Source organism: Seriola dumerili, unplaced genomic scaffold (genome assembly GCF_002260705.1).
Source record: "Seriola dumerili isolate Sdu_G_001 unplaced genomic scaffold, Sdu_1.0 BDQW01000242.1, whole genome shotgun sequence".
Classification (NCBI taxonomy): Eukaryota; Metazoa; Chordata; class Actinopteri; order Carangiformes; family Carangidae; genus Seriola; species Seriola dumerili.
The window spans coordinates 2185101-2202111 of record NW_019174497.1 but is presented as its reverse complement, the minus strand read 5'-3'; the positions used below and the strand labels follow the sequence as shown (position 1 = coordinate 2202111).

Sequence of the window (17011 nt, the reverse complement as noted above, 5' to 3'; positions counted from 1 at the left end):
TTACAGTGCCCTAAACAACAGGAAATAGCACTGTTATTATGTTTGTGGAGGGTTTATCTCTGTAAAGCAGAATACACTGTCTCTGCAGTGCTGATAGCAGCTGTGGTTGACATGCTGTTGATGGTTAACTGTGAAATATGAGGTAAATGTGCATTGTACTTTAGAGTTACGGTGGATTAAAGTAATCTTTGAGTAAAGTGCATATCAAGATAACTACATTTTACTGTAAGAGAGATTTATCTCATACATGCTTTGCTATGGAACATCAAACCACACTGTGAACCTCTTAGGTTACCAGTTAATGTTTTAGGTTAAAATAAATTCCTTTGACAGACGGGAGTAGAAGATCTCCGTAGGATATTTCTCCATTGGGCATTTCACAGATGAAAAGCAGGTAAACATTTAATATGTGAACATGGAAAGAAAATTTTGTTTTTATTTGAGATTTGGAAGATTTTTGCATTTGCATTTCACACATGTACCTGATGTGCTTATTCATGATGACTTAATCAGTGGAAAAGTACAATATGTTCTCCAATCTAGGCAGCACAAGGACAGCATGCAACAGCAGACATCACCAAAAAGAACGCTGCAAATTGCCCCATGAAGGGATCGTACATAACAACGAGACAGGCTTATTGCTGAAAGATAGACCTGGTGTTTATCATAGCGGAACAGCTGAACATCTGCTTAAATGCAGATCTCAATATCCCACATACAGTTATCATTATGTCATTTTTAGAGGCAGATTAATTAATCATATCTTTTCTGTATAATGGTGAATGATGAGGTTATTGAACTGAGTGAATGCAGAATTATGGCCCAAACATGACAGGTTTATACACACACAAACAAAAGGAGGAAATAAATTATGTGCGATGAACCTTAAGGAATTAGAAGACGCTTTGTATTTCTTTAATTTGTCTAAACCCCCCCGGGGCGCCTCCGTGGTTCACCTGGTAGTTTGCATACCATAACCACAGGGGACTGGGCTTGAATACCACGGCCCTTTGCTGCATGTCATCCCCTCTATCTCTCACCCCTAACCTTCCTGTCTCTCTCTTACTGCTACTCTGATGAAGGCATAAAAAAGCCCAAAAAACTAATTTGTCTAAACCCGCAAACATTTGTATTTACAAATAATGCAATTTCTGGACAATAAATGATTACATTGTTCTTTAAGAGAGAAATTTTTATTTTAATCTAAATCTCTTTTCTTTAAAACCAAATTACTTTTTTTGGGGGGGCATTTTTAATGCTTTCATTAGGTAGTGAAAGTGGAGATTGACAGGAGGCATGGGAAATAGAGAAGGGGGAACTTACACGCAGTAAACAACCCGGCCAGCCGGGATTTGAATCCAGGACTTTTGCACCCATGTGGTATGTGCCCTAACCTTTTGCCTATTGGGTTGCCTCAGGCCAAATCCAATTTTAACCACTAGGTGGCAACATTCCCCCATTTTAAGAAAAGAAAAATGTTTCCTTTAATCAGCAAACCTGCAGTATAACATGCTAAGAGATATAATTTCTTTCTGTTAAAATTCAAGTGTTGGGTCAGGTCAAATCATTTTCTGTTTTCTACACACAGCAAAGTGTTGTATATAAATAAAACCCAACCTTCAGTTGACATGACAGCACCAAGCACAGGACATGTCATCTGCAGTGAGTCCATAGCCGGGCTCTCTAAACCCACTGTTCATTCACAAGAAAGGGAAAGTACCATCTGAGAAGATATTAGTATCAGTAACAGAAAAATGAGATCTAGATCGCATATTCATCTGTTTTGCTGGGAAAATGCCAGTGTCTTCTGACAGGATAGCTCAGGTTGCGGTGGAAAGTAACTAAGTGCATTTACTCAAGTAGGGGAGACCGGATGCGGTTGTAACACTTTATGCTTCAGTGCCTGTAACTCACTGAATCTTTGAGCTAGAGTTTTCCAACTTTTATAGATTGTATCCACATTTGTTTATTACAAATGCCAACAATTCAAACTTCTGCATGAATATCACAGACCTCATGAGTTTATGTCAAATACATGGTTTTTGTTACAACCTAATCTACTACCGGGATAAATTGTAACAATTAGACAAAAGAGGCCGCACCATGCCATATCCTTCAAAAACAGCATATCTACTCCACCACATTTTAGAGGGAAATCTTGTACTCTCCACATACATACTTGACACACATACAGGGAAGCATAATGATGTTACTCATGGACCCCTGTGCAACCACACATACAAACACCACACAGTCTGAGGGGTATGAGAGAGCAAACACAACCATAACATTGTGCAGCTTTCCTTGTGGATATAAACACATTTCATTCAAAATGTATGATCATTTTATAAAATGTGATGCATTGCTTCAGATTAAATAACCCCTCAGAATAGAAATTAAAATTAGCGTCACATCAACCAATAGCTACATTAAAACGTCAATATGTGTAGTCCAATAATTTAATACATGCAATAATATAATTCCATAAAGGACCAAGTACTTTTACTTTTCATGATTTATGTATATTTTCCTTTTACATAAGTGAAGTATCTGAGCACTTCTTCCACCACTGGGAATGGGTCATTGAGAGACAGAAATCAATGAGTGAGTTGAGCAGCAAAGTGACGACAATAATTACTTTCAGTCAGATTTATCAAAGGCTTGTAATGATAGATAGGACCTGCAGTCAGGCTGCACTCTGTACATCTCCACTCATCCAAAATGAAGATATATTCATCTTGTCCTGACCTGTCCGACAGCACGGGAACATGTGGTTGCTCTTACATACAGTACATTACAACAACTCGGGGACAGACATGGAGCCTAAAGCAGGGTCACGCTGGTGAGGCGGCAGACATTCCTCTCATAACACAGGCAGGCTCCAAACCCACATCTTCTCCATCCTTTACTGAGATTATCGTCCTGTCTGCCTCTCAACTGAGCATCCAAGGGGAGCTACTTAAAGCCCCCTCCCCAACCCCTTCCTCACCCACCTACAGCAAAGGTTTAAAGGGTGGATCTCCAGGACATGTTACCATCAATCAGGCACACTAATACACGGCTTTACAACACAAACGTTATAGTTATCCTCAACTTAGCACCAACTTTCAAATGTTTTATGGCTTTTTGTGCTGCTTCTTCACTGAAATGCATTTGAGAGCAATAAATACTACAACTAAGTGGCACAATAGGTGTAATTTTATATAACTAATGGAGCATTTTTGTCTCAGGAAAGTTTCAGCTTGGAACAACCAAAAGGCATCCTCATAATTAACAGCTGCCAGAGGTCTGCTTACCAAGGTCACCATGTCCGTCACATCCTCACGGGCCATCCCATGTGACCTTGGCTTTTTGAAAGGGACACACCCTAAGTGAGACTCTTTTCTAAGTAGCCAAGTTTTGTCTAAAAAGTCACTAGACTTGTCACTAGGTGTTTTTTTGTTATTGCTTTTAAAAAACAGTCTCTAAATCAACGCAACAAATGTGCTAAGTTGGCTACACTATAGGCTGTAAACGGCCCCCTGATAGGAACTGTTTACACCAATTCATCTATGAAAGAGCAACGGACAGTTGGGAAACTCTAAGTCAGTCACGTGGCATTCGGTTGACTAATGTTGGAACTATGATCACTCAACTCTATCACTCAGTCAGTCAGCCACCTGCTGTTGCGGTCCAGCCAAGAAGAAAAAGAAATTTAAAGCCCATAGAATTATTACTGATGTAAAACATGGGGGTGCTCACTATTAATCGTATGAGTGATGATCCAAATGATACCCAAACTACAATTTCATGTTTAGAATTACAAGTGCATCTGTAATCAATGATGAAACAAAGGGGAACCAGTGTTATTGTGCCAGACAAACCTTTTAAATGTTCACAATTAGTATATATTATGCTACAGATCCCTTCCTTTATAACATCATGTGATCATGCTCTGGTTTATCATCTGTCGTTTCCACCTGGTTGGCTACAGGTTTGCTTTTCCAGCTATCACTTATCAGATAGACAAAAGAAGAGCTCACACCTGGTTTGTACAGTATTAAAAAGTGTCACAGTTTCCTCTCCCACTGTTAATGATACTCTATGTTTTCTTTTCTGCTTTTCTTCGTGCCATGTGGTGGATGACATGACACAGCCACACTTTAGCCATCTGTGGGCCTTCCGTTCTCCTCCCATAACAACTAAAAAAAAATAAAATAGGACACATCCGCCTGCCTGGCTTTTCTGAAGGTGAAACTCCCACAGTTCCCCTGTTTCTGTGTCCACTCTTGCTGTTAATTCAGCCTTGTGCTCAGTCATCTGTTGAGTCTTTCCTGTGCAGTGCGACAGGATGTCAAAAGGTGACGTAAAATATAGAATATAAACTTCCAGAGGCGTCTGGATGGAGGAGGCTGCGGAGGGAATTGTGTGTATGGAGATGTAGGCGAGACATTTGCTGTGCTAATTATCGTCAAGAGTCTTACTGCTGTTTTTAGATAAAATAAATAACTAATAGCATGAATGCCAAATGAGTTACATCATGGGAAGAGTTGCATTTTAGAACTAATATTTACATAACACAGACCCTTTTTCATTTTTTTGTCATTACAGATTAAACCATCTGATGAAATGTGGGTGAGGGCAATGTTATGGCTAGGAACAAGCAGACAGATAGCAGTGATAAACGTCATAAAAATGGAAGCAGTGCAACCAGTGACAGAGGGAGTTTGGAGCCTTCCCTCTGTTTAATGCCTAGCCCGTGGGCACGGCACCTACCCTCCTTGCCTGGAGCATGTCTGGCTTTTTGTCTGGCTTTTACAGGAGAGTAGACAGATTACTTGCAAGGGTTGAGACGGTTCAGTGAGCTGAAGGTACTAGGTGACATGGCAGCATGGGGGGGGGGGGGTCCATATCCTTTTACAGTCTGGAAATAAAGCAGGCCAGAAGCAGTGGAATGGCCCCGAGTGTGTCATCTCATTGGGCCATTAGATGACGAAGCCACAGCAGCACCACTGGCTGTGGAGGTCCAGCACCAACACAAGGAAGAGTGTTTCATCCCAATATTTCATGTTACTGAACTAAACCCTCCGACTGTATTGTAATGTCTGACCTTATATTCAGAACTGCATTTATCTGCTGTATTCCCAGATACATGCATGAGTCTATGCCTGTGGTATGCAGTTACAAGTTGCTCATACAACAAAACTGATGTAATTCCTGAATGTAGAGGTTTGAGCCTGCAGCTTTTTAACAGAACAGTGTTTTCTGTTGAAGGAATAGTTTGACATTTTGGGGAATATTTCCTTTCTCGCTAAGAGTTGGAAGAAGATTGATACCACTCTCATGTCTGTATGATAAAATATGAAGCTTTAGCCAGCAGCTTGTTAGCTTATCTTAGCAAAACGGCTAGCCAGGTTCTGTACAAAAGTAGCAAAATCTGCCTAACAGCACCTCTAAAGCTCACTGATTAACATGGTACATAGCTTGTTTGTTTAATCAATAAACCAAACAGAAAAGGGACAAGTTGTGGTCTTACTAGGGGGTTGAGTGCAGGACTACTTCTCAGTTGGATGCAGTGACCTCCTGGAAAAGTTTTTCTAGACATAACCCCAGCAAATTGACATTTTTTCACTTTGCTTTTTGTATGGGTTAAACAAGATATAACATGTTAATCTGTGAGCTTTAGAGGTGCTGATGGGCTGATTTTGTTAGACAGAATCAGACTATCTGTTTCCCCTGTTTCCATTTTTTATGCTAAGCTAAAAAAAAAAAAAAAACTCCTGGCAGCAGTTACACATGAGAGTGGTATCAGTATTTTGACTGAACCCTCAGCAAGAAAGCGCATAACTGTAATCCCCCAATTATCATATTATTCCTCTAATGATACACAACTTTAATTCTAGTGAGCCGTAACCGAGAAAAACAACAAACAGCTGGAGTTAAAGAGAGTAAAGGAATTTGTTTGTAATGTGCCTTGCTTTCATCCTACCAAGGGAATACACAACAGACTGGCCAAGATTAGACATCCTTCCTGCAGCATTTTTCATGGTGACTCCTGGGATTTTAGGATCGAAAACAAGCAAGTGATGTACAAAGAGAACAGCTCAAGGTGCATCACCCCTTGCCCCGGCAGATCATCTGGAGACAACCGAAATAACCCATGCAAATCTAAAAACACACATACATGAACCCTGTCCCCTTTAAAGAGAAGAGGCCGCCACTGTGACGAGAGTCACAGTATTCAAGGAATGTCCTGATCCGTCAGGGCCGGGATGCCTTAGGGAAGAGACTGAGAATGCTCATGACTCCCCTTCTCCTCCTTTAACATGCACATGCACAAATATGAGAGGATGATTCATGTGACAGGGCACATTCACAGTGAGAAAAGATTGCTCCTGACCTCATGTATTCACAGGTATGATGTATACTCTCAATGACACCATTCCCTTTTCATCTTTACTCATCAGCCTGTCCTGTCTTTGGCTGTCTGCTCCATTTTCTTCTCAGACAGTCAACACTTTAAAGTTTTTACATGGTATCAGATGAGTATGATAAATCTTGTTAGCCACAGGCAAAGCTGCCTATAGTATTATATACCATCTTTTTCTTGAAATGTCTCTTTTTACACAAGGAGATGATGTCATTGTTAAAGTTAAAAAAAAAATCATTATTCATCATTATTGGGGTCAAGGGTTGTGTGACCCCTCAGGTCCAGGGCTGTTGTCTGTCTGAGAGGCAGGTAAAGCGTGGTTAATGAGTGGCAGTTAGAAATAAGTGGTGATATGTGGCAGGAATGCAACACAATGACACACTTGAGTGCTTGTGTGGTTTGTGGAGGCAATCTAAATGCCTCAGTTATTGTTTTCAACTATAAACACTTCTTTTCCTGTCGAAATCTGATGACAACTAATTTCTTCCATCATTGGTGCTTCTTGAGGAAATATGCATATATGGCATTTACTGCCCTACTTGAATAATAATCCTTCTCATTATTTTAATCGTCTTCTCTCAATACAAGATGATCAACTTTTTCCAAAACATTTCAGAAATGGTTTTGACATCATTGCTCCTTTTTTTCCTTTCTTTCCTTTCTTAAAAAAGTCTGATTTTGGAAATCAGAGGGGGGAGGGGTGTGGGAAACGACCAGACGAGGGCGGTGCTAACCTCTTCATATCCCCAAATGTCAATGAACTCTCCACAGCAAAGTTGAACCCTTGAGTGTGTGAGATGGAATAATGTGAGGATAATGACTGCAGAGCTGTTGGATAAGACTAACGTGGCATGTCTTCACCATGACAGACAGGAAGAGGTTCACGGTCCAGTCTGTTGAGTTTCTTTATTTCTACGTCGAAACAGTTTGTTAACAGTTTATTTTCTGCCGTGAAGGAATATTGGCTTATTAACAGGTGGATCTCCTTGGATCAAGCTGGTGAAGGCGCCTTCCTGCTCTTGCCGTTAAACACAACTCCTTCAGGATGAGACTGTGGACTTTACTCATCATTTTCCCGGTGTGCGCATCCTCTCCTCTTTCAGCCGGTGAGTTTGAACTTGTGTGGCTGAGACCTTTACGCACGCACTTTATGAAGATGTAAATAAATAAAACAAGCATTGGCCGTGCTATTTTGGGAAACGCATGTATCCACGAGCCTCACAGCATCATAAGCGCACAGATTTACAGGACAGGGAGTTGGGGAAGTGGGAACCTTTGCAGTAGCCTAAAGGCACTGCCCTGCTCTTTGAGAACAGAAATCGATTTTCAACTGTAATTCTTCAGTCACCTTCACACAGATTGTACAAAAATAAATGCAAGTTTTTTTCTCACCAGAAACGTCTCGAGGCAAAGATCCAGCTGTGGAGAGCAGCTGCTCCGGCCGAGCCTGCAACCCCCGCATGGGCAACTTGGCCCAGGGCAGGGTGCTGAGCACCCAGTCGACCTGCGGCTCCAACTTTTCAGAGCCCTACTGCTTCTACAAACAGACAGCTGCCCCCCGCAGAAAGGAGTCCTGCTCGGCGGCAAAATGCAGCAAGTGCAGCTCTGCCATCCCCAGCCAGGCGCACCCTCCCTCTGCCATGAGCGACTCCTCATTCCGCTACCCTGACACCTGGTGGCAGTCTGCGGAGGGGGTGAAGGAGGAGACGCTCCAGTTGGACCTGGAGACTGAGTTCCTCTTCACCCATCTCATCCTGGTGTTCCGCTCCCCCCGCCCTGCTGCCATGATGCTGGAGCGCTCCCAGGATCACGGGCACACGTGGAAGACCCTCAGATACTTTGCCAGGGACTGTGAGGAGGTGTTTGGCCTGGCAGATGGACCATCAGTCGGGGAGAGTGGGGCAACATGCACCTCAAAGTATTCAGGAGCTTTTCCTTGTACCAGAGGAGAGGTGAGTACAGTGGCTACATGTGCTACATGAGGGGTGACAAGCGGTTTTGACAGTGTGGTATGACAAGGGCCAGTTTCTTCCCTGTTTCGGTGCTTTTCACAGCTCAGGGACATAGAGGTGCCTGAAAATCACATTGTTTTACAATAACATCTTTAGGTGCAGGAGATCTTGGGGGCCACCTGGGGGTGCAGGCCTCATTTTAAGGGTGGCAGCTGTCCCCCTCCTGTAGATCCACCCCTGGATCAGTAATGTGGACGTGTAACCCTGCCCATTATAGTCCTACCTGCACCTAATGCAGTTATTAAACATCAAGGCTTTTATATGCTAGTATCACTGGCATTTATATGTTTGTTCGTTTGTTTGACGGACATCTACACAAGACAATTGTTGAAGTATCTTTGCCTCATGTGAATCTCCTCAATGAATATTACCATTTTATTTTTGGAAAATACGATAATATAATCTATAAAATTATCAGATAGATTTCCAGTGGCAGGAACTATGTTCACTGAATTAAAACTTAGTTATAAATACAGTACAATAAGGCCAATAATGAGTCATGTCTGATGAGTGAGCAGGATGCTGTAGCTCAGACGAAGCTTTAAAGGACAAAGAGATGATTTCAATATTGAACTGTGATTGTGTTTCTGAGATCTGAGAGTGACCACATCAAAACATGCTGCCAGACACTCCCCTAGCACTTCACAGCAATAACACTCACCATCTGCTCTGCTCTTGTTGTCCACTTACTGGCACAGAGATGCTCTATAAGATGATATCACACAAACCACCCGACAGTTGACCAAGCTTTGTAAACTGATCTCCTCTGATGGGCCGTGGGAGACGTTTTTTTTTTTTTTTTTTTTTTTTTTTTTGGCCAGCCTTCTGAGCCCCAAACTGCTTTGACATGCATGGGTAGAGTATCAGCGTTGACTTCTACCTGCTGTACCAGCTATAGCTAATTCATGAGCAGACATAGAGACTCTCACAGGCCAGTAAAGATTTGTTTCACTCCAAAGTGCCTCAGACCACGTTGGGAGGTTCTGGTTGAACGTCTGAGTGAATATATGGTTTTGACTGATCTCATAATTGCAGCGTATTTGCAGCAAGTATGTGTCTCACTACAGTTTGTCAGCTCCCTCGTGTAAGCCCCTCACCCATTATAATTAGTGTCTCTGTTGCTCAAGGCTCAAAGATGTCCCCAAAATGTTATGTGAAAATGTCATAAAACAACACTACAGACATCACGCTCAGTTTAAACTCCCTGCCAGCAGTAATGAGCTGAAGTATACGCACAGCCACCACAAGCCGACGTGTTCTTAATGCTAATGAGAATCACCTTCCTTGTCAAGTGCAATGATTTTACAGTAAATCCTCTTGTTGTTGACATGTACCCACTAACCAAATGGTGCCATAGTACAAATTATGTTCATTATGATACAGCATTAGGTCTCCCTTGTGCACAGCGGAGATGGACGACGCGAGATGTATTACGTGTTGATTGTAGACTACAAAGTTAAAATGCAGCTCTTGGCTCTTGGAGGTAATGACTTGAAAATACACAGTTAAATTCAATTTAATTCAATTCAGTTAAATTAAAGATAAAAAAAAAAAAATTGCTAGTACTTTGGAGATGCAAATATCACCCTACAGTGATAAACAGCTATCTCTATAAACACCCTTAAGCACCTTACTTTGTGTCTGACAGTTGTAATTTTGTGATATTGTAATTAGGAGTAACGACCATCTCAGCAGTTTTTAAATCACTGTTCATTTTCATAGACAGACAGAGAGGATGAATCTGAAAGATAAACTTCCTAATGAGGGAGGACAGGCAGCATTTGTCCATGTTTACATTGGAGCTTTCCCTGATTTTCTTAGAATAGCAGCTGCCTGAAGAACATGAAAGGCAAACCAGAATGATGGCGTTTTGTCATGTCAGTTCAACACAGGTTTTGAGAGATTCTCTGTTCTTCAATTTCCAGGTGATCTATCGGGCCTTGTCTCCCTGGCACTCGGTGGATCCCTATGGACCAGCTGCTCAAGACCAGCTCATGATCACCAACCTGAGAGTCCGTCTGCTGCAGCGCCAGCCGTGTCCCTGCCAGGCCAAACATCCTGGCGCTGCTGGACTCCCCACGGGCCATTTCGCCATATATGATTTTATAGTCAAAGGCAGCTGCCTTTGCAACGGACATGCCGACCACTGTGTTCCGGCCAGGGGCTACCAGCCCGGCCAACAGAAGACCAGTAACATGGTGAGCTATTCCGAGCTGGATTCTGTGAACATACAGCTTGCAGGTGCACCCACTCCACCAACAAAACACGCTTGTACAGTTTGTTCTGTTGTGAAAACTCTCTCAGATGTTGTGTCTTGCTGAAGTCCACCGACCGGTGCTGTTTGTCTCCCTTTTTTTTTAGTTGATGTGGTGAGATTGGGGGTAGAGGGTTTGGGGTTTTGTTCCCACCACTCCCTTGTTACTCAGCTGTGCTCTGGTATGTGCTGCTGAAGCTGAGGGTTGCAGTGAAGACTGGATATTAGGCCATAGTTTTACCTACCATTACAGAGATTTAAGGATGTGGAAACCTTAATTATGGTATTCAGCCTAATGCCTTAACAGCCCATAGTCTCTGACATGTTATTCTCTTTACTGTAAATGGAGAACAGCAGCAGCAGTTTAATTTCAACATGGCCTGAGGGGGTGGAAACAAGTTACACAGACAGTAATAAGCTTCAGAGCGTGTAAACACTGTGATTATGCATATATGTTATTATGTATATTATGTTAGTATGTTGCAATTCACACGTAACACACGTAACGTTTAGGTGCAAGGCTATTTCAAATCAGCATAAATGAAATGAGTAACATAGTGTTAGGCTCTATGGGTGACAGGGTGATATACCTCTTAAAACAATTTACAATTAACAGTGAAAACTCTCAGGAATACATTTATCCCCAAGAGCAAGAGTAAAATATAATATATATAATTTATTTTCTATTTACATATATATAATTGTCCAATTTATTTCCTTTCATTTATTTATTGAAGCCTTGAAGATCATTGAGGTTTCCCTCATTTGCAATGATGTAAAAATACAAAGAAATACACAGAGTTAAAATCCAAAAGAGGACAAACTCAGTGAACGCATTTGCTCAATGAGGTGATTACAATGCAGACAATATGCAGTATGTTGCAATGCTTGCGAACAATTGAAATATGCATTCAGCTTTACTAAAATGTGTAAATAACTGTCTGTCGTGTTTGCCTGGCAGGTCCATGGCAAGTGTGTTTGCAGACACAACACAGCTGGTGACCACTGTGAGCGCTGTGCACCTCTCTACAATGACCAGCCCTGGCAGGCGGCCAACGGCATCATAGGGACACCGCATAAGTGCCAGAGTGAGTGATGGGCCAACAGAGTCAAATGCAGAGTAGGACACACAGCATGTAGACTTATCTCCAAAATGAATTTAGCATCATAAATCACATGTAACCTTTCAGACACTGATGCTTGATAAATAACCTGAGCAGTTCCTCTTTTAACGTCAGCTGCTGTAAGAGCTGTCACTGCGATTCACTAGGTTTTTCAAGATGAGCTGAATAGAGGAAAATATCTCATTCTTCCTTTCCTTGTGCATGTGTATCTAAACACAGAGTGCAAGTGTAACGGTCACGCCAAGAGCTGTCACTTCAGTCATGGACTGTGGCTAGCAACAGGGCGGCGGAGTGGTGGCGTGTGTGACGACTGCCGCCACAACACAGAGGGCCGTCACTGCCAGAACTGTAAGAACGGTTTCTTCCGAGACCCTGGTCGTCCAAAAACGGCCCCTGACTCCTGCAAACGTAAGGCCTCTCTCTTTTTTCCCCAGGGTGTAGCTCCTCTTTCCCTTAAAGCATGACTCTGTCTGGATGAATGCCAGCTGAGAATTCCAATTAAGACAAGCAGCTTTTGATATTTGGAGGGCAGTAATGGAGATTAGATTTTTTTTTTGTGACCTTTCAGATTAAAGCAGATGGATTTCTCTTTGATAAGAGCATTTTCCCTTCAGCACCTTTCTATGTCACTGTCTTGCCTGTGATGTGATAGTAAGAAGACTCCAGTCCGCTATCTAGCAGGAATGACGGAGATGTTGCTGTTTTGGAATGTGACTGTAATTGCAAACAATGGAGGAATTTCCCATGGTCCATGCGAGCACATTTTTCCCATTCTTGCCCACTCCCCCACCCCCCCACCCCCCCCCACCAGGCATGCTGCAGCATTTTTAAGAACAAACATGCCGTTTTTGGAAACAGATGAAGCAAGTCTGTAACAAAAAACAATCTGTCATCACCAGGGACCATCCAGGCAGCGAGAGAGGGAGTGATTTACTGTTTGTTTTCGCTGCAGCTGCTTAAAGCATGTTGAGTACATACGCCCAGCTTGTCCCTTGTTACAAGAGGATGATAAAACACATTTTATCTGCCATGGGAGTTCACTGTGTAGACTCTAAATATTAGTTTTTGTTTCGTCCTTGTTACTGCGTGCCTGCAGGTTAGTGCCAGAAAACGAAGAAACTTCTTTTGCATCGACAGACAGAGGTGTTAACAAGCGGCCCTCTTGTTCTGTCACCTCTCTCCTCTGCAGCCTGTTCCTGCCACCCCGTGGGCTCTGTCCTCTCAGGTGGTAGCCCCCTCTGCAACCCTAGCGGCGGGGAGTGCACTTGTAAGCCTGGCGTCGGAGGCCCCCGCTGTGACGGCTGCATGACGGGATACTGGGGGCTTCATGAATACGGCTGCCGTCCATGTGACTGCACAGGGGACTGTGACCCCTACACTGGTGACTGCATTCCTGGGTGAGAGCCAAGACTTATATGTCCATATATATTAGCAAATATAAAAGTGTATGAAGTGATGTGTGGTGTTGAGGGAGAGTGCAATCTGGATTATTAACACCGAGTGGAGCCCTGGATCTGACTGGTTTTACCTCTGCGCCGCAGCTCAGATGTGGAGGTCTTCTATACAGCCACTGGCCACATGGGACACAGCAGCAATAATAGTGAGACGGCACTCTTTAGGGTAGAGGAGCTTTTCTCTGCACTGCACCACTCTGGTGAGTCGCAGGTCATATCACACTTTATACACTGCACACTCATCAGCCCACATAGATAAAAAATGCAGCTCTTTTGATCTTAAAATCTATACATCATGATGGAATGATTAACGTTAATCTTATTGATTATGCTTCGTTTTTACAGAGAAATGTGAATGTGTCGAAGTAACCCTGGGCAGCCCTAAACTCTTCTGTGCTGCAGAGTACGACTATGGTAAGACACAGTGCTTGACACAGCGAATTGATTCAGCATTGTGTGAGATAATCATGGCAGTCATGGATTGTCAGGCCATTCAACAACATAATGAAATCTGTGGCAGCTTAAAAGCTTAAAATTATAAAATGCCCCTGGTTTTTTTCTCTTGATATCATGTGTCGTGATTCCTTAACTTAAAGGGACCTATGGAGTTCAAAATTTCAGTTTATCATGTGTATCCCTGAGGTCTAACACACACGTTCCTCCCTCCCTCATACAACATTTAAAAAGACTATTTTTGGATAATCTTGAAACCAGCATTGATTGTATCCGTGTTTACTCTCTAGCAGTCTTCTTCTCCTCTTCCTTTGTTGGTGCATTGCTGTGTTGTAGAAATTTTTTTTTTTTCAAAGGCTTGGTAATGTGCCCAATGACCAGTAAAGTGATTTTGATTTGTAAAACAGGTTGAGTTCCCCTTTCACCTAAGACAAGTGTTAAGAAAAGGGTCTGTGGTGCAAAAGCTCAAAGGTGTGAGAAGTGTGAAGTTGGTAGCTGTTGGGCTGTTCTTCCACAGAGCCGATTTGTTGAATGAGTGATTTATTGATGTGCTTCCTTGGCAGTGCTGCTGGTGAAGGTGATGTCAGCTCACGACAAAGGCTCCCATGCAGAGGTGGAGGTCAAGGTCAAGAAGGTGTTGTACCAGAACCCTCAGATGAAGCTCCAGAGGGGAAGTGTCACCCTTTACCCAGAGTCCTGGACCATCCAAGGCTGTACCTGTCCCATCCTCAACCCAGGTCAGCTGCAGCCGCTTCCAACAAGAAACTTTACTCCTCACGATGCAAGAAGCTTATAATTAGTTGACTCTTGTGTAGACAATCTGCCAGCTTTGTGCTGAATAGAAGATCTTTGTCGCTCCTCACATGGACTTTGAGTGAGTGCCAATGTCCTAGCATCACTCATTTAGATTAGACATTTACAGCTTAAAGATTAGAGCCACCTCTCTGTTATAAGACTATTTCACATCTAACACTTCACAATAATCCTTTCTGGCAACATTCATCCAAGCCAGCCATCGCAGCACAGTATTTAACTCGTTGATTATAGTTATGTAATGACGTGCTCTCTTTTTACATAAGGTACTTCCCACAGTGGTTTTTCTCCTGTTCTGTGTATTTTAGTGGCATTCTCAGTAGACTTGACAGTCACTGACGCTCTGCTCTGTCTTTTCTCCAGGATCTGAGTATGTAGTGGCTGGTCATGAAGACTGGAAGACCGGCCGACTGATGGTCAACACCAAGAGCCTTGTTAAACCGTGGAAGTCGAGCCTGGGACGCAAAATCCTCCACATCCTCAGGAAAGACTGCGGCCGCCGGTAGGGCATCGCTAAGAACTGCAACGGACAGAGGCGGAGGATCAGCTGTGACATGCAGACGATGTGTTGGATGAGTGAAATAATGGGCGAAATGAACACAGGAAGTGTCTGAATTAGGCATTGCTTGGACACTTAAGTGAAAGCAAAAAAGACAAAGCAATGCCCACCACAGGGATTTCACCGTTCATTTGTCTTCCCGAGTCGAGTCCACAGCCCCAAAAAAACAGAACACTACAAAGCTGTGGTTGTTGTAAAACTGTGGTAGAAATAAGCTCATACTGTAAGCAGATACCTCGCCAGACTGCAGTCACTTAAGGATCAAAGAGAACAAAGCAAGCTATAAAGACCTTCATCCAGACAAAGCTGAGGTTAGAATCTCATTCTTGTGTTTTGCGCTGCACCTTGGCTCATCATTCTCTCCAGATTATTTATAAAGCAGTAAGGAGCGCATGTTAAATACTCAATTATACTTTATTCCTTGGCCGAAGTTGCTGTTGGAGTCGATGAGCCAAAACAGTCACGTCCTGCTGTATCTATTTCATTGAGAGCTGTTTACTTTGAAATCTTGCAAAGGCCCTGACTGTATTATCCTTGTCTTCTCACACATATTGGCGATAAATCATGAATGAGTCAACATCAGTGTGCGTGAGTGTGTGCAAGCGTGGATGTGTGCATATGCTTGATGTCCTTGGCAGCGAGTCTGGGACGGTGCAGGTCCGAACAAGTAACTCCTGGATGAGGAGAGAGGATGAAGGATGAAAAAAAAAAAAAAAAAAAACATTAAAGGAATCAGTCGGCTTAATCTGAACAGCTCTGCTTTGCTCTGGCACACTTGCCCGCCTGCTGTCTGACAAGAGCAAAACACGCTCCGCTCCACCCTCTCTGCTCTGCAGTACATGCAACCAGCTAAAGCACTTGGGATTGAGTGTGCTCTTACAGCTGGTTCAGTTACTAGAGTGGATTGTCAGGTTGCTTAAGTCAGACTCGATTCTGTGAGGATTTTCTGCTGTCCTCAGAAGACCCACTTCCATATGAGGAGGATTCACTTGAGAGGCCCCCTCTGAACCCAACCCGGTGGGAGCCAGTGTGTGTGTGTGTGTGTGTGTGTGAGAAAGAGAGCGCACACACTCTCTTAACATATGTTTCTCTTTTTGGCCTGTGACTCCTGCTGCCCCAAAATAAATATGTATTAAAAGCCTGGGTACTGATTGACATCACAGTGTATCACATCCAAGAGTCCACAGGCCATTTTTGAGTGAGGCCCAGTTAAGAATAGGCCGGGTCTGCTGTCTCCAAGGAGAAGGACAAACTGTGTGAGGAGCCATGATGCATCCCTCAGTCATAACATCACCGCCCATGTCCTTGTCACAAAGACTTTACCAAAATAAGAGAAGATGGGCAGGAAATTTTTCCTGTAAAGGACAAAGTGGTGATTTAGGGTGCATGAATGTGCTCTGCTGTCATTGTGATATTGGTATTACTATTTCTATGTGTCCTATATGTTCCTTTTTTTTTCATCTAAACTGCATAAACTCTGTGTCAGTGTGCTCATTCTTAATGCTTCTGGGAAAAGTCTATTTCATTCCATGGTCACATTATGTTGAAGCGCGGGGCTATGAATAGCCTGATGTGTCTTCCTGTAACATCTTTACTAGCAGGGGTGGCCGACTGATGTTTGACCCATGTTTTAGTACCGCCCTCCTTTGGTTAAAAGAGAGAAATACACTTCTACGTGGTTAAACATCTGACATCATCATACACACTCAGTTGCCACTTTATCAGTTCCCACCCTCATGAAGGTTATGATGTTCAGTTTTTGTTCAAACTGTTTTAGAGAGAGGTTGATTAAACTTTATAATTTTTCGAGGTTGTAGTTTGTGATGCTGTTGAACTGCTTCATACAGAGAGGTGTTTCTGTTACTTAGCCTACCCTCACTGATAATAACTGGAGTGGACAAAATAATAAACAGTTGTAATTCCGCTTGTTCCA

At 42.9% G+C, this 17011-nt stretch overlaps 1 protein-coding gene across 1 annotated transcript; it reads left to right on the top strand.

The window, feature by feature from the left end:
• The first annotated feature begins 7178 nt into the window (after positions 1 to 7178).
• LOC111229634 (netrin-4-like) lies at positions 7179 to 16971 on the top strand. The gene is made up of 10 exons (XM_022756047.1): positions 7179 to 7515; positions 7805 to 8361; positions 10347 to 10619; positions 11637 to 11763; positions 12019 to 12207; positions 12989 to 13196; positions 13341 to 13453; positions 13599 to 13667; positions 14270 to 14443; positions 14883 to 16971. The coding sequence occupies exons 1-10, from the start codon at positions 7455 to 7457 to the stop codon at positions 15023 to 15025; spliced, it is 1914 nt and encodes a 637-aa protein (XP_022611768.1). The 5' UTR covers positions 7179 to 7454; the 3' UTR covers positions 15026 to 16971.
• Positions 16972 to 17011: the final 40 nt, after the last annotated feature.

Excerpts from the sequence above, each read along its gene's own strand:
- LOC111229634 (XM_022756047.1), top strand. The coding sequence starts at position 7,455 with ATGAGACTGTGGACTTTACTCATCATTTTCCCGGTGTGCGCATCCTCT. Across the intron at positions 10,620-11,636 it reads AACAGAAGACCAGTAACATG|GTCCATGGCAAGTGTGTTTG; the intron begins GTGAGCTATTCC and ends TTTGCCTGGCAG. Across the intron at positions 13,454-13,598 it reads CTCTGCACTGCACCACTCTG|AGAAATGTGAATGTGTCGAA; the intron begins GTGAGTCGCAGG and ends TCGTTTTTACAG.